General features: G+C 45.4%; 1 protein-coding gene across 3 annotated transcripts in view; it reads left to right on the top strand.

Moving 5' to 3' along the window:
* The window catches only part of LOC148643801 (multivesicular body subunit 12B-like), a 56,907-nt gene that overhangs the window by 21,730 nt on the left and 12,697 nt on the right, over positions 1-22,480 (top strand). For all 3 annotated transcript variants that reach the window (XM_088615481.1, XM_088615480.1, XM_088615482.1), the window contains exons 7-8: positions 9,695-9,789; positions 22,282-22,337. In XM_088615481.1, the coding sequence (XP_088471607.1) occupies positions 9,695-9,789; positions 22,282-22,337 (151 nt within the window). The remainder of the gene's footprint in view (positions 1-9,694; positions 9,790-22,281; positions 22,338-22,480) is intronic.

Below are 22,480 nucleotides of genomic sequence, written 5' to 3'. Positions count from 1 at the left end.
TGCCAGTTCTTAAAGTAAACAAAAAAAGTATAATATAAGCCGTTAAAGACAAAGTTATTCACAGTATCGACTTTTTCAGGCATTTATTTATTGGAAAAACCCACAGCTAGGCAAAACCACAGATTCCCAATTGCTAAAACAGGAGGAATCGCTCTCTGAAGTGCAACTTTTAAAGGGGAAAGATTAAACGTCAGCGAAGCCAGGATTTTTTTAAGGAGTTGAGTCAAATGTAGAAAAAATTCAGCTTGAAATCCATGAGGGTGAAAACCCCAACACTCATTTTAAGATGGCTAATAGTTTCATTCAGACACGCTTTTGGTTTTTTCCTGTTTTGCAGATTGCTATTGTGGAATAAGAAATAAGGTGGAATTCTTTAACATTCACTCATTTAAATTAATATAGCGTTGTGTGAGGTTTACAAGATGCTTGGTTAATCAATTAACTGCCCGTGCAAATACGCAAATTACAGATAATTGCATCAAATGCCGAAACATTTCATAGCTTAACACCTTTTAGGACACTTCGTAGAAGCGAGTTGCAATCTTCAGCTCAGTCTTTGCTGATGAAGTTAAATTGGAAGACAGCGCTGGGGCGACCAGCGAGCTGCTGGGAAAGCTGTGCAGGAGCTGGGGTGCTGGGAAGCTGCGGTCAACATGCAGTTCCAGGCTGGGTGCCTGGCCGCGCTGGTAGTTACCGCGCAGCTCCGCGGAAGGTTGCGAGAGGAACGCTCGGGTCAGGAGTCAAGGGTCAGGGGTCAGTGAAGGGCGCGTCGGCCTCACAGGGTTCAGAAGCTGAGTGCAGAGCATTTCGCTCTCCGTTCTCCCATCTTGACAGCCTTTTTTATGTCCGGGGGTGTGGAAATATGAATCTGTCTGTCTCTCATGTTTTAGAAGGTGACTGATGAGCCGGGAGTCCACAGAATTCAGGTGTCTTTGGTCTCTCATTGACGGAATGCAGCCGTCGCTCTTTATGATAGACCGTAATTTAAAGACCTGTCTTCTGAAGTACATCTCTCGCTCTGCTTGCCAGAGGGCAGAGTGCTGCCCAGGGCCCTGGCCAGACTTGGCAGTCATCACTCTGCGTCGCCCATTACAGACGCGCCTGATCCACAGCAGGTTTGATTCTTCCTGCTGTGGGAAAGGATGCGCTTTTTTTTTTGTGGGACTTATTCGGCTTTGTTTAGTCTTTTTCATCCCTTTATGAGGTCGCTGCTCTGTATGAACCAGTTTTTGCAGGTTGATTTGTTTCTCAATAGTGGTGGGCTGTTCTCGGACGATGATCTCACTCTTGAGAGTTTTGTCTGTAGACTTGAGAAGAGCCGGTGCAAGTTCTGAAATCTCTTCAGCTGTGGGCACCGCATCCATCTTTTTTTGTGAGCCAGTTTTTATTAATATTTTAAAAAGTTCCAAAAATAAAACAAGAACAAAATAATAACACATTTCTCTCTTCCTGCAGTGCCTGTGGTGCTTCACTCTTACGTTTTGACCAAAGCACTTTTATAATAAAGTCAGACAGCTCTGCTAGTGCTGTAATAATTCAGCCACATCGGCAGCATTCCAAGCCTCCTTATTCCACATAGTTACAGCTGCTTGTAGCGGAAAACTAATGGGGGATCCGCAGCCCTTCTCCTGGAGGGCCAGTGTGACTTGACCAAGGATCCCCCATTATCTGTGCAGGAGGACTGGTGTGTCTACAAGTTTCCAGTCCAGCTGGCTCCATGAAGGCCTGAATCAGCTCGTTAATTGGACCATTTAAACAGCTTCTCCAAGCTCTTCAGATGCTGGTTCCTTAAAGAGAGCTGGGGACAGACAAAGCGGGACCAACACTGCACTGTTTTAGGACACTTTTGTCTTCTCCCATTGCACGATAAGATTCATCATTGCTTCCCTCTGTCTCACTCGTTACTGTGATCTCTTTGATCGCCTGGTCCTCTGCATACTGGATGAATGCATCACTGGTTTAGTTCAATTCTGGATCAAAACGTTTAATTTACCAATCTTTAAATGGGAATTGGGAGTGGATTGATTATCTATTTTATGCCTGACACCTGGACTCAACTTTTTCCTTTCATGCGACGTTGCTGAATTGTGCTTGTGTTTCCCTGCTGCACCTTCTTTGCTGCCATGATTGCTGCCTCTTGTATTGGTCTTCCTCCTATAAAAGAATTTGTTCTCAACTAACTGATCATGCCAGGCGTCCTGAGGCCTGGCATGACCTGGTACACCCCCGCCCCTCTGTCCAGGCCTGGCTGAGACTGACCAGACTGACCGGGTGCTGATCCTGATGCTCAGTGGCTGCACAGTGATCCATACAGGTTCTCTAAACCCCCCTCCATCCCCCGACACGTAACGTGATTATCAGTATGCAGTCTGTTCCCACCGCCCTGACAGGGAAGGTGGAGGAATCCTGGAAGTGAAAATCCTGAAGCCGGGAAGCACGTTCATTTTTATTATGGAGACACGAGCTTGAAGAGAATTGCGAAAATGAGTCCATCTGCTCGAGTCAGTGTCTGCTCGTCTAAAAGTGTTATTAAAGTTGTTTACTGTGCTGGAATGTACAGAAGAGTAAATCTGCAGGGCAGCCGAAGAGTTTGACCACTGGCCCCACTGGGGGTTAGCCTGTTTTCTCCATGCTGCGGTCGACGGCTGCAATACCAACTCAGTCCAATTAATTTTATACCCTGATCGAGCGCCGAAACCATCAGGTATTGTTAGCAGATGAGGCAGGGAGTGGGAGACATTGTCTACGTATAACAGTATATCATTGGCATAATGCGATGTGCAGTGCGGAGTACTGTTAACCGAAATAGGGGCAGAACACGAGATTGACAGACAGCTTGAGCTAGTGGTTCCAAAGACGAGGCAAAAAAAAAAAATGAGGTGAAAGTGGGCATCCCTGACAAGTGTCCCAAGAGACTGCAAATGGAGAATGAACACACTTTCTGCCGGCTGACCTCGCTGCTGAAGGCTTGGCGGGCAGTATTAACGGGTCAGGTGTTAATGAAACTGTTCCCAGACCCATGTGATCAAGCACTGACCTCAGATCTTCCCACTCGTGCTGCTTGGGAAGACCAGCGCCCTTTAATCGAGCCCAGCTGATCGCTGTGTACTAATTTGGCCATGAAGGTCACACAGTGTACAGCCAGGCACCAGAGGAGATAAAAGGGATGCCATCCCTCCGTGGCTGGAAGGGTAGGGTACACTCTGGGTGGAAAGCCAGTCCATCGCGGGGGATCTCCGCCTTTTTCAAGATTCGGGTTTTCTTGTTCCTCTGAAGTGTTTGCGGAACTCAAAACGGGACCTGATCGGGTCCGGAAAGACGCGCGTCAGGAGTCGTGCCGTCAGAGCCAGGAAGTTCACCCTTTTGTTGTGTCTCGAACCAGCTACTCGAGCTTATACAGGGATACAAGCAACTCCTCTATATCTGTCTCTGTATGGACAAAGACAAGATAAGTGACGACTGACAAAACCTTCTCAAACTTTTCCTCAGCAAATCCCGTCTGCTTTAGAATTAAACTGGGAAACTCTATGGTTTATCTGCATGGGAATGGATATGCATTACACCAGTGCTCATCCAACAGCAGAAGGCATTCTCTGCTCTTAAAGTCTGTAAATAGTGGGGACATCAGCCCCTGAAGTAACCGCTTTTATCAACCTTGTATCAGAAATTCATCACTGTGGATGCAAATTCTATCATTTTCTGTCGAGGTTGATTTCCAATGTATTGGTCTCATAAAAAGTTTGGTGCACTCTAGAATTTGGCTTTCCAATTCATTAATTTCACTTAAATGAAATGTATGCAGTTGTGAGGCAGATACAGCAGAATTTATACTGAAGCCTTCAGTTGCTTTCCATATAACAGCAGAGTTCTTTGACCGAGTCTTGGTACAAAACAATACATTCATCAAAATATAGCTTGCGTTTAGAACCCCATCCAAAGTGTCTCCTTTTGTTGTAGCACAGTATTGAAATGGGCAGTGGGCACGTTAGGATTTATCAGCTACAGAAATTTGCATATTGAGCTGATCGCGCCATGGGTAGTATCTTCAGTTTCTCAGGGTACTAGTCTCTACTGTTTGTCAGCTTTGTGATTCATGTCAGCATTCATATCTGTGCCCGGTATCACAGTAGCCACGGTGAGGTCCAGCAGGGATTTGGTCTGGAGATCAAAGAAAATCTGTGGTTTTAATGTAGAGGTGAGGTGTGAAATAAAACTCAAGCTAGTTTTTTTACCCGAGATATTAGTTTTCAGATATGCCAGTCAGCTCCTCGCCCTCAATGTAGAAATGTAGAAATCTTCAAACTCCTTGATAGCCACCCTTTGTTGAAATGACTTGCATGAAAAGCACACATGACAGCCACTGATTGACAATGGAGAGACACAATGACAGGGATAGAAATGAAATCCTTAACCTTTCACTTTAACAGGGTACCACACTCCCCCCCCCATCACCAACAACGACAACAGAATGCCCCCACCTGCCCAAAACACCCCAGCGACCCCTGATAATGCACACAATCTCAGAAATAAGTGAGGGAGTGGAAATAAGTCACACGAATTGCCACATGCCTTCATCGGGAAGTAAATGGGTATAAAACATTCCTATTCTTCTGAACTGCCGAAAAACTGTTATAAGACAACTAGGAATGTACCTTGTAAACAAATATCAGTTTCAACAGTATTTCAACGATCTCAGAAATAAGTGAGAGAGTGGAAGAAAGTGCAGAGGGTTCGAGTCACCTTGGATGACATCTGACATCGATACCCCTTCCCATTTTCCAGCGGAAGGACCTGTAAAGAGGAAATCGGATGGCATGATAGGCAACTCAGTAAAGATCGGACCACATCAGCAGCAGCCCTGTCTGCTTGCCCAGCAACATGAGCAGTAGGGGCTCTGTATAAGCAATCCCAAGACAGGACAGCAGAGGGAAGGCACGGGTACAACATAGTGTCAGCATCTCTAAACTGCAGTGGTACACGCCAACCAGATTCATCGCCACCTTCCCAAGAGCATCGTCTTTCAGCAAGAGTCCTGAGAGAAGAATATCCTTAATCCAAATAGTGGCCAAAGAATAGGATATCCATTCTTTCCAACTGTAGACAGCTGGTCCATCGTGTTCCCTGGGCAGATTGAACGCAAGGGATGAGACTAGCTTCATAATGTAATGACTACGAGGGGTTAAGAAAACTAATAGATCTAATAAATATTAGGCATTTGGAAGCGAAGATAATCAAAATCCCAGTCCTAAGAAATTCCCTATTCCAAATGTAAATAATGTAAGAAGTGTGTATGAAGCCTGTGATAGAAGAATACAACCAGAGAAAGTCAATCTTTTGGTTTTGCTCCTGAAATCCATTAGATCATGCATTTAGAGGGGTAAAGTGATTGATAGTACCAATAATGGAAAGATGTGGTTTAATTCTATCTTATCTGACACATTGAGCCCTTCGGATCTTGTGATTTCCTCCCATTCCTGCGCCGAAGTGAGATACAGTTGAGGTAAGAGGGACTATATGCCAGCCAACTCCGCAATCTCCTCACTTCCAGGGACAAAGTTCTGTTCTGGGCCATCGCAGAGCTAAGCAGGCCAGACCTCATGGCGTCTTTCAGTGGTGATTTTGCAGTGATTTTTGGGGGCTTATTGTCGCTTCCAGAAGAGCAGCCGACATTGTTTCTGTGTCCCATCGTCATGTCCCAGTACGGTTGTGCCAAAGCTGGAGACCACACAGGACTTGTTTCTTTTATAGGAATGTGCCGGGGGTTGCCCTGCGCCGTTCCTGCTGGCTTACCTTCTGTGCAGAGCTTCTGTTTTGCCATCTTGCATTCCAGGATCACCGCAGGAATGTTCGCACCCTTCCTCCGTTCCCTTGTTTCGCCAGAGACAAAGTCCGGGTTTTGAAATCTGTTGCCCAATGCTAGCGGTTGAGTCTGATCCTATCACAGCAGTGTGCAAACTCACTGCTGCGGTCTCACGGTTCACAGGCTGCTTTTTCAGTGACCACTAGCGCAGCTCGGACGTTTGGGCCAGTTTTACTCAAGAGTTTTGTGTTCTTTCAGTTTGTTCTTAATTGGTGCAGAAACTGAAGTCCCTGATATTCTGCATAAGACCCCAATACAAAGAGAAGTGAATGAAACTTTGAACCAAAGACAGGCGGTGAAGTATGCTGACTGTTCGGTAGAATGGTTTTGTTTTGCTTTGTCAGAAACTGTGGTGTAGGATCATGGAGATCTCAACAGGCTCACCTGTTTTCATCATTTCAGTTGTTGCCTTAAATGGGTTGGTGGTTTACGAGTTAAAACCTGTAATTGTTTAAATCTTCCAGGCTGTGCTCCCAGTTTTGTGGTAATTTAATGAGGAACTACACTGTAATTAAATATTCAAATTAGAAATAAGTGTCAATATGGCTTCTCATTGCCTAGAATGATGATTAATTGTATTCAAAACTCTAGTGGCCGACGTAATCTGAACAGAACTGCTGCTGCTGATTATGTAGCAATACACTTGCCATGTTTTTGTTCTAAGAATTAGACTGGTAATTGATTTGCCATATGCAACCCCAGCAAGCACGCTTAACAGATACGTTTAGAAACCTCGGGATTAGGTCCCGGTAATTTTCTGTTCTTTTTTTAATTGTTATTTTTGTTCTTTCTTCTTATGGGGAGATGAGCAGCGCGTAGCCATTACATGTACAGTTCTGGCAAATGTTTCTCTTATTTAAATCGCGCAAGAATGGTGCTCCTTGATGGAGGCTGGCCGAACCCTTGTCCACTGTTGTCCCTTCCACTTGTGGTGGGTTGCTGTGCTGTGAAATTGTCCCAGGCTTGATTTCCACATGGAAATGGTGTTACCAGATTTGCACTGTGGGTGTGAGTGATTGAAGTGGTCCTGAAAGTCTGATGTCTTTGTTAAAGACTTTCTGTTCCACCTAGACAGAAGCTCTCCTGAAGACTGAAATCAACAGATGTCGCAATCCATTTGCTAGCTGATTCCTTCAGTGACTCCAAAATTGAAGAAATTGGTTGGAACTGGCTGGCATTCGCTCCCTGAACTCCATCTAAAAAGTATTGCAAGAAATTGCCTGTACAGTCTGTGCATGTACCATTAAGCAAGCATATTGTTAATTCTTTTATAGAACTGCAGGTTTGGTGAAAGTGGCTGTAAATTCTGCTTTGACCGTGAAAACATCGTTTGATGGGTAGTAGAAATTGGGGTTTTACGTGCATTCTGCTGTTTCTCCACCTGTGTGTGCACACAGTAGAACCACAGAGTTGAGGAACAGCTCATCAGTGGAGGTTGGCTGTAAAGTTACAGTGTGTTACAGTAAGAGGAGCAGTGATCTGACTTCCTTACCTTGTTAAATTTGGCTTAAGGTTCCCTTCATTTTGTAAGTGCCAAAGTTCCTTTGTAATGAGCTCAAGTAGGCCTGTATGTTAGTTTGTAAGGTCCTGCCTCCTCCTTTAGTCATAGAAAGACGGAAGAATAATAAGCACACTCACCCACTTAAAGGACAGCGAGAAAATGGAATGAGCTGTCTGTAAAGCTATTGAACCGTGTCCTTAAGAAAATCCCCTGCACCACATCTGCTAGCACTGCACTTCTGGTTCTGGGTGAGGGCTTTGGGTGAGTGGTTAGTTCATAAATGGGGTGTTCATATCCCTGAGGCCCTGCTGTACAGTAAATACATCGTGTCTGAGTGCTTCATATCCCTGAGCTGCTTCTGTACGGTATAAACTGTGGGTATGGGTGCATGTGTATATATGTGTGTGTGTGTTTTCATCTCTATGCTTTGTGTATTTCCTATCTCGGACATTCTGCTATATAGTATATAATGTGCATGTATATAAATATGATGTGTATTTGTATACACATCTTGATGGATAACTCTTTTCCGTGATCGAGATCATTGAGCAATTTAAAGGGTTCTGCCGAAAGAGCGCGCAGGCATTTCCCACAGTTTATCTGTGTTTGTGAAATGTCTCGCTGCCTCCTAGTCATGTCATGTGTTTTTATGTTGGAGTCAACCTTTGCATTGGAAGGGAAGTCTTCATTAAATGTGGCAATCGGTTCCACAAGATTGATGCCAACCTTTTAAAAATTCACCACTGGCCTGGATTTTACACCGCCGAATGCAGATGTACACGGGCAGGAGAGAGCCGACCCTATCACGCAGAATAAATCTCAGCCTCAGACGTCTGTTCATAAATGCCGCAACCTGTCAGGAAGGTTGTTTTATTGTTATTGATATAAATTATTTCATTTATTTATTTAATTAATTAACACCCCACTGTAAGGTGAGCGAGCCGAATCCGCTGTCTGGCAGTAGGAAGCCAAACCTGTTGGGAGGCTGGTGCAGAAGTAATTTCATTAGTCTTATTTTCAGCAGAGGTAGTTTACTCAGAGGAGTTTCGGGAGGTAAGGCAGACAGAACGGAATCAAATGCTTTCATATTTAGTTTTGCGGGTTTTTTTTTTTTTCCTCCAGCTTTGGGGCTCATTCCTCATCCATTGTCTGCCCGACCTTAAACATTACTCTTTTGTGCAAATCAGCCCAATGCATATTAAATCCCAGGATTCTGAATGTCATTTGACCTGGTCTTAAAACAGCTTCTTCAGCTAATTTCCTAGATATGTGTTTTTGTTATTTTTTCCATCTTATTGTTGTTGTTGTTGTTGTTTTTGAAGATGGTTGCAGGCATTCATCTCATCTTCAAAGCATGTCTAATACCTAATTCTACAGTAGGCACATTTCTGAATAATACGCTCGCTTATTGCATTCTGTAATTAGAGTGCGTGGGATATGGAGTTTCTTTCATGGTAACACTGTTAATGTGCACCAGTAGCTCTGCTCTGTTACTGCACATTTAAGTACAGCGTGTTTGTCGTTTGGCATATCATTTTTACGGAGAATTGAGTGAACAGTTCGCTATCGTTGATGCTCCCAAAGTAAATTCACACATCTACTATGGGAAAGGACTCGATATACATCCCCCAGTTGGCATGTTGACACCTGGAACCGATGCACCGAGACGAACATAAAAAAGGCAACTACTTGCCAAAATGTAAAAAAAATATATCTTAATAGTAATATATTAGTAACACCCTATTTCAAATGGGACTTTTGCAATCGGAATGGAAAAGGTTCGGTGCATCTCTAAAAATAGTTTAATAAAAGTGCATTTTTTTAAAGGAGAGGTTTGGTCCATATCCACCCTGGCTAGAGAGCAGTGAAGAGAGTAAAAGCAGGTGTGCAGGACACTATCGCCACAGCGCTGTGCATGTAGCAGCTCCTCACGGCTCAGAAGAGCCATCAGGGGAGCATTCTGCCCATCGCCGGAGTCGCAGAACCAGAGCCGTCTCTTCTGTGATCATTAGGCTTGTCATGTTCAGAACCCAGGGTCTCGGGGGGTAAACATCAGAGGCTGGGCAAGATCACTAGACAAAGGGCATGTGTGTGTGCGTGCGCAGACTGGTCCCACGAGTGTCTCTGGCCGCTGTGGGGTGCCTGTCCCCACCCCGGCCACTTCTGACAGCCCTTTATTCAAAGAAGGGATACAGAGCCATGCAGAGTGAGCTCTCCATTCTCTCCCAAATAACGTTCTAATTTCTCGTAATGGTGCACCAAGCGTGTAAGCAAATAGTCGGCTTTGCATTTTTCCCTAACTACGTTTTGTTGTTCTTTTGCTTTCGCCACAGGCACATATCTATGACGCTTCCTGCTTGTTTCCGGGGCAAGAACAGCACCAGGCCGGACTACGAGCACCAGAACTCCAGCTTGTATGCCATATCCGGTGAGCTGCACACAAACCCGCCTTCTTCATTCTCCACTGAAACATGTACACATCTACCGGCGTGCATTCTGTGTGCCTTCCCTGCGCGGCGTTTTAATGAGTGTGAGAAAGGAGGCTGATTAGTATGGGCGCGTGATTCTTCATTGATCTCCAGCCTGCTTTCCCTGAGGTAGTGCTGGGCTGGAAGAGCCATTTGCATTACTGTACACAGTGAGCTGCATACCTCGCAACCGCTGCTTTTTAAACCCATTTAAGCAGGTAATGTGTTAAATTATTAGCAATAACTATATGAATGGAAATTTGCAAGTGCAAATTTACATTTGTACCATGGCAGGCCAATTGGAAGCGCTGGGCCTAGCTAAAAATGGAGGAAAACGCAGCAGTTTAGAGCTTGTTCCGTCCGGCTTGTAACGTGCTCCTACACCAATTCCACAACTCCAAAGGCGCCCGAGTTACAAACAGCCTGAGACCCGTGGGGGTGAGTGCAGGTATTCAAGCTCCGCTTCGTGTCCGCTCTGTGTGGACTGGTAGCACAACGAGGCTCAGTTTCTGCTGGAGCTGCAGCCTTTATCCAGCCGTAGAGAGACACCCTGTGGTGAGGAGTTGTCATCTTTCTCCGAGATGCTGGAGTGGCGAGATGGAAAAGAGCCCCCAGAGCCACCCAGCTCCTAAATACTGCACCCTCCCATTCTGCTTTTCACATTCAATTTGAGGGCGACTCAGAACTTGACACAGTTAAACGTTCCACAGCCATCGTAAGGTTAAGCGGATATTACGGTAATTAGACCAAATCGTGATCTCCCTATCTGAACCAAAGGGGAATAGTTGGTGCATTAAGCTCCTGCAGCATGTTGCATGATTATTATTATTATTATTAATATGCTTCCTGCATTTCCTCTGTGCTGATCTGGTTTAACCTGAAATAAAAATCAAAAGGATGTTTGTACAGTACTATTATGTGCTGTAGTTTGTGTTAATTACATGCAGTTTGTTTTCTGTTTTGCTTAGATTAGCAGTGTGATTGTGGAAAGATCTAACAGTCCTTGCGTAGATAAGCAGACACATATTGTAAGTGTTTTTTTTTTCCACAAAATTCCCTGAGCAATTGGGTGCGAGACAGTCCTCCGACTGCTGCCGTATTTTTCCTTACCCAGATCTGAACAGTATCTGTAGCAATAACAGAGGCGAGAGAGTCATAAACAGCCTTTTGCAGATTTTCCCTGGGTGTCAGGTGAGTAATTTCGCGGGCTGATTGGACATTAGTGAAGTGTTCTAGGAAGTGGGCCATGCTGCCCTCTGCACATCGAGGCGCAGACTGATCATTTCACTGTTGACCCAGAACGGGCAGCAGAATGAGAGAAGGAGGAATTGCGCGATGCTTTAGTTTCCTGCAGTGCAAGCTGGCCGTCGGTGCCTTGCGCCGTGTGAGAGGAGCAGAGGAATTCTTGCAGTCTGTAAATCTTCCAGGCTGTGTGACATGGCTGCGATCATGACACCCTCACTGAAGGCAGAGGAGCTATTGATCGGTTTTTGGGTTTTGACAGTCTCCGTCTGAGTTAAAACTCTGGAAAGCCTCACTGTCTTTAAATCTAAAGGATTTTTTCAAACCTAATTCTCCGCAAAAAGAGAAATGGGTCTCATTCTTAAAATGATTACTTTTTTATCCATCCCGTCAAAATGTGCCCTCGGTAAAGTTTAAAAGCAGAACTGTATTTTATCTAATAATCACGGAGATTGTTTTAATGTTCTGGCCCAGGTCCTGTTTTGCACAACATAAAATGTGCGTTGTGTATTTCGTTTTGTCAGCAGCAGGGTCTGTATTTTAAGGGTTAAAATCAGTCTTTGCAACTTGATTTCATTAAAGCAAAAAAAAAAACTAAAGAGAACAAAAAATTGCAGGCAGACGGCTGATGTGTGTTAATTGTAAGGTGTATTGTACGTGCTGTACAAGTGGAAAGGTGTGTTGACAGGTGGCCAGGTTCAGTCTGTATGAAACCATGTGTGCTCTGTCAAGACTGCGCAGGCAGCTCTTTTACGATTGATGAATTGCCTGCTTTCTTGATTAAACCTTCCGTCACTTAAAAGCAAAACAAAACAGAGGAGAGGGAGGAGATAAAAAAGCCAGCGCTTACCATGGCAGAAAGGAGCATGTTGAATCTCTTTTTCTGCCTACAGTATGTGCAGATGTTAAGCACAGACTGTGTGGCATTTATCACCAGAATGTTATTCTGCACCGATTTGGTTGTGGGGCAAACTAAGTGTGCTGACCAAGTTTCGTATACATTAATATCACCCCTTTTATTGTTCAATAGGCATAATGATGATGATGATAATAATAATAAAATGAGTAAAAACTGTTTCTTGCTGCTTGTCCTCCTTTTCACAGATAAGGCCAAAGCCACAGTACATTGTCATTACACTGCATAAATTGGACTGAAAGAGAAGAAATATTCAGACAACTTTCAGACAATACTTCATTATCATTATATGAAGTTATGCAAGGCGACACATTTTAAATTATTAAAATGAGAGAATTGCACATGTACTTGTATATCCTAGTTTTTACAGCTTGGAATCTGTGTTGTACCTCTGGAGGAATGGAGGAGGTCTCTGTTCTGTGAAGGTAAGGTGGTAGGGTTAGGGTAGTGAGCCATATGGTTTCAGAAGAAAGTTTGTGGGCGGACCTTTGAATACAACTCTCAACACTGTTCCAGTTGTGACTTGGTACGTAGAAATAATTGAAGTGCTAAGGAACCATAAGTGTTCGGCCTTCCTTTTTTCTAGAAGACATTTTTCTGAGGAGAATTGTTCTCGCCGAGTTGAAGGTATCGTCCTCAGTCAGTGTTTCACACACTGTAAGGGTTAGCCCCAACACCTTTAATCCTGAGTCGAGCGTCACGCACATAGCTTCAAGATTTTGGAGTCGCCTCAGGGAATATTAGGTGTGTAATAAAAACAGACCTGATGAAAGTTCAGGCATTAACATATCTATTGCATTAATCTAAAAAGCGAGAGATTTGCCTTTCTGATTTGACCTAATATGAAGCTCAATTATTTCAGTATCTGTTAAAAGAAGGGCAATTAACAGGAACGGCAGACAGTTCATCCTTTCAAGAAAAAAAAATCGAAATTAACTTCAGTTTTGCAAAATATCCCGGCAGAGCGATGACAATGATTTTTGATTTCCCTGAACCGATATTAGAATCCTTATTAAAGTATGGGCATCTGCTTTTAATTTGCTCCAAATAATTGGAAAATGCGATGAAGCTTTCCAATTAAAGCACAGCTTTATGCTGTTTAATAATACCCCCATAATATTATAGCTTATGAAGTGACAGGTGAGTTGGTGTATGAATAAAACATAAAGCAGCAATAAGGGGCACAAAAACTGAGACAGTTGTTGGGGGCTTTTAAATGCTCGATGTAATTTGCATATATTAATCTTCTCTTTTCAGGCTTATCAAGCATTCTTCAGTATTTGAAGTTAAAATAGTGATGACAGGCAAGGGTACGCTTCGTTTTTTCAAGGATTTATTACTTGTATAATTCCGGATCTTTAATAAGCCGATATGACTGATCCTCGTAGTTCTGTAGAATTTGGTTAATTGTTCCAGATGGTGCGCGCTGATTATGCAGAATTACTTTTTTTTTTTCTCCTCACCGGTTTTTGATTGACTAACACAGACGGAAGAAAAAAAAATAAATTTTTTACAGCACTTTCATTAAGTGGCTTCACATCAGGTTTCAAACAAAAGTTACATCTAATCTTCTTTAGCAGCCCAGTGTGTGGCACGGGGTTCTGCAATGTAGCAATTTGTGCTCAGGACAAAGAAGTCCTGGAAACAGCAGTTTCTTTCATTTTTAACAGTAGTACAGACAGCTGGGGTCCAGGTTTGTTCTCTCAGTGTGTCATACATCATTTGCGAAAGTTCTGCCATATTTTAAAGTAACAAAACGTCTTAGCCTGAGGGATTAGAAAGAAGCCATCCCGGTCAGTGACAGAGAAGCCATCAGCCCAGTCTTCCTGCTCTGGCTGCTGTTGAGCCCTGGTTTTTCTGGTGCCGGCTGTTGATTATTATTTTTTTACCGCCATCAGTGCATTTTTCAGAAGCAGGAGTCCATTGAATGCCCGCCTGGAATCTGCTTAGTATCAACTAAGTTGACTAAAATTAATTTTCTGTGGTTTCCTCCTGGTGGGACAAGGAGCAGATTTATCGGCTTTGTTTTAGATTAGATGGCACAAGATCTATGTCGTGCAATTTTGGTGCCATTAAAATAACCCTACTAGGAACTCTGAACCGGAGCCTGGCGTTTGAAGTGTTTAGTCGGCTGCCTTCAGTTTCCTGTCCGGGAGCCCGTAGGGAATTCAACTCTGCAGATCGGCTGGGGAAGCCGAGGGCTAGGTGATTGTTCATGTGCTTGTTCATATAGACAACCCCTCAGACTTTAATTTGTCTGCGTATACAACACTGTCCATCCTTTTCGCAGAAGTCTTGTGCTCTGAAGACGCTTGCAAAATGCGTCAACATGTGTGCTTGTTAGGACTATCGTATTTGAACATATTTTAGTTTGGCATCGTCTCGCAAAATCACAGAAAACATGGTTAGCATGAAAACATGCGTATTGTTATCTATTGAGCTGCAAAACATAATTACTGCTGGAAGGTGACAGCAGTGACAATTCTAATTATTAATTTTTAAAGAGGAATTGATACCTTTTTTTTTTAATTGACTCCAAAATAGATTTAGCTGTGGTGATGGCTACAGAGTTTGGGAGTTTCTTTTCCCAGACTCTTGTATTCTGTTTCTTAAGCATTTTTCAATATTCCTTTAATTTTTAAAAAAGAACAACAGCAGAAGACTTCACCCTTGCAGCACATTTTGACAAATTCCTCACTAAATCAATACTTAGCTGACATAATGTGATAAAGTAACAAGTATCCCACTAATTGATCTCTGTTTCTCATGTACTGTCTGTATTAAAGACCAGTGACATGAACTTTGTGAACCTCCATTCCTTCTCTAGCTGCGCTGCAACGACGCAATATTCCCGGACATAAGTCACCTTGAATGGCAAATGTCTGGATCTGAAAATGTCTCTTTGGGCCCCAGAGATGTCTAATTTCTCATTAGGTTAGGTATTCTGCTGTCTTAGCCAGAGTAATAATCTTGCTTCATTTTTATCAATAACCCGACAGTGCTCACTCAATAGATGGGGCCTGTCAGAGTTCTGCCATTACATTCCATGTAATGTGGGGTGTTATCTAATTTCTAATTATAATTTGATAAAAATGTTTCTTGAAATCCAGTCATTAAATATAGTTTAAGGAGATTTATGTTCAAATATTCCTTAAAGATCTTTTAATGGGTCCGTTCACTTGTTAAGTTTGTTATTAATGAGCTTCTAATACATACTGTGATTTAAAAAGCACAATGAGATTCTGTAAATGAAGTAATTTTGTGAAAGGGCTTCTGGGGCCGAGTGCAACGCAGCACAAGCTAGATTACAGCTCCCGCGGTATCGGGGGTGACGTGGCAGGGTATGCCAACAGTGGAGTTTTATGACGAGGGGGGCCGGCTGCACCTCGAGTCTTCATGAGCGTTCAAAGATCACTTTTGGGGGGGGGGGTTGAGGTGAGTTGCGCTGCAGGTGAATGATGCAGTAAGTGGTTAGCGCAGGGCAGCACGGAGGAGACCCGGTCTCAGAGGGTTGTTATTCTTGGAGAGGTTGACTGAGCCCCATTTGATTTCAGTCAAATATGCTTATAGGTAGACGAGCACCTAAGGGGTGTCGGCAGGGAGCTATGGAGAGCCCGTGTTCAACACCTGCCATGAGTAGATTGTTCCGAAGCCTGCGTCTTTCTTGCAAGTGCGTCTCACTCCAGTGGCTCCTCTACAGGCGCCAGCCCAGTCCTAGTCAGAGTGAAAGAAGAACTGACAGAGTATTGCTGGGCGCACAACTTCCTCACCTGGGGTGTGACTCGCACACACTCTCCCCGCCTGGCGGGGCGCAGGGGCAGGGCCATGAGGAAGGAGCCCATCTTAGAAAACGGGGCACCAAGCGGAGCTGAGCAAGGGCCATGTACGGAGGAAGAGGAGAAGCCTTCTACTCCGATTCCGTGATGGCTCGGATCACGAGCTGGCAGATCTGCTCAGCTCTTCCAAAACGCGCCTCTGATAGCCGGTTTGGGGGGGGTGCAGGGACGTCTCGGAGGGGCAGCTGTAACGGCGAGGCGGCGGAGAGCCGGCGAGCAGCAGAGGCGGGCTTGTGCAGCCCGATAACCCTCGTCCCATGTGGGCTGGGTCTCCGCCCCGCGCTCTCGCAGGCTCTGTAAGGTGCGCATCTGAAGCAGCCGGAACGAACTCGCAACCGCCACGGTGTCGCCAGAGAGTAATGGTGTGCTGATTAGCATAATTAATGACAAATGGTGGAGCGGAATTGGTGGATTGGTTTAGCGGATGATGAATGAGTTAAAGCCCGGGTTAGTGTCTGCCAAGGAGGCCTCTCTGGCTGTCAGCCCCCCTGTTTCAGCCCTGGCAGACCTCATTAGTCACCATGTGAGATGCCAGTTTACATTCACTGGTACTGTGAACACAGAAAACTTAATAACACCAGCGCCTGTAGTATGCCTGCTGTTTTATTTAGAGTCCAGAGGGTAAGGGGATGGGGAGGAGGGGGAGTTTTAAAACCATTTTTGGACTCCTTCAAGCATGCCTGTGCTGGAGTGTGATCAGAGCTCTCTCTCTAGTTTTTTATTTTTAATTTGACAGTCTTGCATTGAGCTTTTGTTTTTCTTTTGTGTGTGCATGTGTGCGCTGTTTTCTTGTTTTTCTGTTGCTGCTCTCAGACACGCATATGGAGAATGTGTTTGGGTTGTGACTGGGGCGTGGGACAGTGGGAGAGAGTGAGCAGTAATGTTGCCGGGCTTGTTGTTTTGTTTTCATATTCCCTCAAATGTGTGCAGCTCTAGTCTCTGTAACAGAGCCTGTAAGAAACCTGCATTTATTTTCATAGTCACTTTCATGTAATTTATTAAGTACTAAAGTGGAATTATTGCAATCAATGCTAAATGCTGGAGAGCCTGCTGGCTACGAGCGCATTTCTGCTTTCAGCCTGGTCTCTGCACATGTGCACCTAGGAACCAGGTTTTTCAGGCAAAGTGGGTCACAGCCAGCTGGTGACAGAGCTCTCCTCAAACTGTACCAGCCATGTCTGGCTACACAGTGCAGCCAGCAGTCCAGTTTACTGGTCAGGTCATTCAGGATCTTCAAGACCAGAGTTGCATGTCTGCGAGCTTCCTTTCGGACAGGCCTCGCGTTGCCCGAGGCTATCGTCAAGCAGGCATGCCACACATGTTCTCAGGCTACCTGCTGTACCTTTTCAGCGCACTGATGGTGTGCTGGCCGACTGGGACTGCTTCCTGGCTCTGAATCCAGCAGCACATTTCAAGGGCTGCTTGTCACACAGATGGAAAAATAACACATTTCCCTCCTCGCTAAATACTGTTCAGTTTTTCCCCCTCTCAAAACAGTTTGAAGTTAAACAGGTCTGCTACAGTACCCACAGGAAAGGACTCAGGCAGGAGTGTATTGTTCTAGGACATTAACTACACCTCCACACTTGCAGAGAACAGTATTTAGGTTATTTTTTACATTTTTCATGGAAAGTCCAGCGAGCCTATTCCAATCTCATGTTTTCTGGGATTCTAGCCCTCTGTACTGCTGAAAAGTATGTTTTTATGGTTTGAAGCCCCTAGTTTTGGGGGAACATTTAATGCACCCCATAACAGATGACCTTGTTTGACCACTGTCGATTTGCAGCTGATTCTAGTGTGGAGTTACAAAGCACATAGATATAAAAATTGTAGCACACTTTTATTATTTTTTAATAAAGAATTTGTTTTGTTTTTTTTGCATTTGTTTTATCCCAACAGCGGCAGCGCTGTCCTGTCATGTAAGAAAAGGACTCTGAGTTAATAAATGCCTCATGATAATTAGTCACTCACTGAATGCACTCAGCACAGACCTGCTTATTCAGAATTTCTGATTTTACACGCCGATTCTTCATCTGCACTACCTCACAAAAATAACTTTGCTCAAAGTATCGAACAAACAAAAAGATGTTTATTTTAGGACGTTGATTGCTTGTGACAGCTTGCTTGAGCGCTGGTCTGCAGTGCCGATAAATCGATGGGCATTTGATCTTTTCTCAGATTAGCTTTCCTTCACATTGCAGAGATCTCAAACAAGCGCATCGCCGAGCTGTTTCTTAGGCCGTTTTTAGGGTAGATTATGTGGCCGGCAGCTGAATTTTTATACTTCACTGCCTCGCAGGATTTAAAAAAAAAACCCACAGAGCCACAGAGTCGTTATAATAATCTGAAAATAGCAGCTCATGATCATCTGTTCTCATAGCATGGGTCACGAGTTCCAACACCTCCAAAATTTCTCCTGTCAGGGTAGGGGGCGATTTTTATTCTCTCTCATTAGGCAATTTGACTAATGACTCGCTGTGGCTGCACAGCTACTCGGGGACCTGCCGCCTTCCTCTGCAGCCTGCGAAGACAGCCTCCGCTGCAGTGGCACAGATGGCGGTGCCCGGACGACAGAACCAGCTCCAATATGTCTTAGAGAGGCTGTCAGGCCCGGGCGCCATCCCTCCCGTCCCCGCGGTCGAGCGCGGCTGGAACAGGGAAGAAGCCGGCCTCGCCCCAGATCTTGTTTTTTTTTTTTTCTTGTTTAATCTTTCCCCCCTTTCTTTCCCCCCCCCCCCCCCCCCCCCAAACCGGTTTTTTTTGGCTCCGCGAATTCCCTGATCCGACCCGCACTGCCTGTCCCCGCAGTCGGCTGTGTGCTTTTGCTTAGGGAGAAGGAAATCCGTGCTCCTGGATGTAAGGAGTCTAGCGGTCAGCCCCTTGTCTCAGCAGGAGAGGAAGGTGCCTTCGCAGCAGGAGCACCTGCGTATCCTGGGAACATTCCAGCGATTACGCTTATTGCAGGTTTGAGGCACGTCATCTCCGTCCCACCTGGTCAGGACAGGTGCATAAGAAAGGGGCCGAGAGGAGGCTGGGGTGTGTGTGCGTGGGGGGGGGTGGAGAGAGCGCCCCCTGGTTTTTAAACATGCTGCCTTTCTATCAGCCAGAAGATCACAGCAGCCAGTCTAAAGACTGCTGCCCGTAAGCCGGGAAAAGTCTTGGTCTGTGGCGGAGCAATTGAGCTGTCCTCAGTTTAGATTCCATGGATCTAGTGTGGCGTGGTTCCCTGTCAAGCGCAGTGGTGCGTGGTGAGTGTAGGGTTCGTTGCCGAAGCCCTTTCGGCCAACACTGTGTGCATAAGCACCACTTTTCACGTGTCTGGAACCTGGGCTCCTTCTTGCTTTCTTCCTCCTCACTAGGCGAGCTGCTGTGCACCTGTTGGGCTTCAACGTGGAGATCGAACAGATCGCCTGTGGGGAGGAAAACTTTATTTTAGGCTAATTGGCTGCCGTAGTTCTTCCTTTTGCATCTTCGAGTCTTTTCCAGGCCGCTATCCCCGACGCGTGTGGAAGAGCGCTGAGCTGGCGTTGAGGATTGCCCGGCAGTGCTTTGGATCCTCAAAGCTAACGGAGTACAGCTCGTGCTCGAGGCTAGGGCCTCATCAGTCCAGACCCCAGCGGGGTGCTGGACCATCTTGGGGAACCTCTTGCAATACTGGAAGGCACAAGGCGACTGGCTCGTGTGAGCAACATGGGTGTTCTGAGCAGAGACCAGAACTGTCCCAGAGAGACAGCTGCGTCCTGCCTGAGGCTCGTGTCCTTCCTGTTCTGGCTTCTAGACAATCCATCCAGCAGTGCGCACATCTTTTTCTCCATAACAGTAAAGGAAATAAAAGTTAAGTGCCGTAGATAAGCAAGCCAGAAATACAGTTTAGTATCGAGACTTTTTTTCCCCCAGCTCGAAACTCTCATAGTAAATATTTCACAGAAGTGTGTGTGAAATCGTGAATGAATAAAAGGCTCTTGGTAGAGTAATGGGCAGTAAGCAGGCAGGGTCCTAATGAACAGGGGGCTGCTTCCTAGGTGTAGTTTAAAAAATGATATCGCAGCTCTGCGCTGGAAACTGGGATGTTTCCTTGGGGCCTGTAGGTGTGTAGAGTCCTAGATGACAGTGCGTTCCAACAATAGAGGTGTGAAGGATTAGCGCTCAGCGCAGCGTAGAAGTGGAGCCCTCTGAGTCCTGAAACAACCATTCGTCTATACCCAGGAGCTAAATATGACAATGTTAGCATTTTTCACTGCCCTGACATTACCATTAATAAGGCACTGATCCAGACGGGGCTTTGCTGACTCTGTTCTTTATGCTTTCATCGTTCACAGCGAGGTTCTTGCACATGGGATCGTTTTTTGGTATTAAATGACAGTAAAATCCTAAATAAAAATAAAACTTAGGGATATTGTTTTTGTTCCTGTAAGGGCTAGACGGACTTTAGCATGCTGGGATAAAAGGCTTGGGACCTGTCGATTTTTTGGCACCTTGGAATTGTTCTGGTTTTCTCTGAAAAACGGAGCAGGGGGAAAGCTGTCTAGGCAGGCTGAAATGACCCCGGGGCTCCCTGGTCTCTACGACGGGCGCTGTGCCCCTTGCCGGGTGAGAGCACCACGTGTGGCGGTTTCAGATTTTAAAACCTAGCCTCGTTGTGCACCGAAGTGCAAAACTGCAGGTCGGCTTTCAGCTCTCCAGTTCATCCGCCAGTTAAAGACGAGTCGGGCGGCGTTCCCTTTTCGTGCTGTTTCTCCCCCTCTCCTGGGTATCGATTCCGATGCGTTCTGCGGACTGTCATCGTCTTCCTGCTGCCCCTGACACTGCAACAGTGCTTTGCCACTCATTCGTATTGACTGCTGCCAGGAATCAAAACCAGGCGCTTGTGTCCTCCCAGTCTCGGGGTGCCTCCCACGGCCCTGTCGGCCTCGGGAGAGATTGAGAGCCGCTTTCTGTTTCCGTAAGAGGAGCGGTGTTCTCCTCTGTGTCCAAGCACTTCACTTCCAAGCGTGACTGCTCGCCATTGAACGTGAATACCGCAGTCACAGCTTTTATGAGCATCTGCCGTATCTGCAGCCAAGCAGAGAAATGGGTCCCTACCCTGGGTTAGAAGTCCCCATCCTTTCCCCTTGCAAGGGAGGGACTGTTGCCAGCAGGGCTCTGTTCCTTCTGCAGCCTCAGGCCCGTGGCATTTCGCTGCCGAGTCACGGGGCTTAAACACATGCTCTAGCCCTGACAGGGCATTCTAGTAGTGGACGCTTGTGGAGGGAGGAAATCGAGGTCTCGAGTTTTGTTGCGTCTCGGACGGGCACACGAAGGCACACCTGCACCTGACTTCATGCCATCTCGGCTGGTAACCGAGCACGTGAAGCACAGCACAGAATCCTCTAAGCAAGGGGGCAAAGGAACAGCTGAGCGAGACAAAACCCGAATGTTATTTTTAAACGAGGCCTCCGGTAGGAGATCCGCTGGGTCGGGCCGGTTTTTTTACCGGCGAGCTCAGGGGTTTTAGTTCCGGTGGCCCCAGGGCAGCCCAGTGAGAGCTTGACCGTGACATCTGCGGTCCTGCTGAGCGAGGAGCACGTAGGAAGATTCCCAGCCATTTCAAGGCCTGTCAGTGTGTGCCACCCTTAAGAGCCCCATGTGATTAAAGCCCAGTGATAGGAGCCAGGCAGATGAATGGGCTCATTGTATTCCGATCAGCAATCGGTAATTTATTTTTTAATGTATTTTATAAACAAAGAGCAGTGCTCGAACTTGACAGTCTTGACACGTTGATTCCTATGTAGGCTCTGTTCAGTGTGAGGTTACAGCATTAATAGCCCACTTGCACACATCACACCATTTTTAACCATGATCATTATGATAAAGGGCATATACTTAATTACAGGCCTCCTTAATTATAGCTCTGTTGAAGCTCGTTTGTTTGGGAGAATGCTAATTATACCACGGAATTCCTGGCACCTCCTTGATCCTCTTCGCTCTTCACCACTGTGTGCGAGTGGCTTATTCTTATGCAAATGAGGATCCGGTGGTGGATGTTTCGCGTCTTCAGTTTTATTTCTTTTGTTTTGAGTCTTCTGTCTGGCTAACGAGGAGCGCCAGGAATAACCGGGGACAATGAAACTGAAAATGGGGCAGAAAAGTAGAAGTTGGACTTCCAACTTCAATAAAGCCCTCACTGTTCATACTGAGACTGCTTTTCAGACAGAGGTTTTAGAAATTCCTGCTTTTTTGTCAAAGGCGTTATTAATAAGTATAGGCGGTGTTTTTAATAGCGCTAGTAGCTTGTCTTCCAAGTGAAATGAAATGGCGGTACACTGATAATTTCACGTGTGGGTGGGCTGGGGATTCCAATACTGTAGCAGATTGTTGTACAGTCGAATGAAATGACTGCTTACACCCCTCAAAGTGCTTCTTTAAAGTTATTCTCCGTGTTTTCAAGCCACTGTGATGTTTTCTGTCCTGTTTTTCAGCAATGGATGGCGTGCCTTTCATGATTTCCGAAAAATTTGCCTGTGCGTCCGACGACGTGAGTGTTTATTAATTTCTTTTTCTTTGACGTCCTGTTAGTCCGCTTCAGAAATGAATGTATTATCCCAGAATCCCTCTTTCTCCTCAGCGGGTGGGCTTTGCCGTCATTTAAAAATGAAACTTTTAATCTTAAAAAAGGAT

The sequence above is a fragment of the Lepisosteus platostomus genome, chromosome 21, assembly GCF_059453375.1.
Source record: "Lepisosteus platostomus isolate fLepPlt1 chromosome 21, fLepPlt1.hap1, whole genome shotgun sequence".
Lineage (NCBI taxonomy): Eukaryota > Metazoa > Chordata > Actinopteri > Semionotiformes > Lepisosteidae > Lepisosteus > Lepisosteus platostomus.
This window is presented reverse-complemented; position numbering and strand designations above follow the sequence as displayed.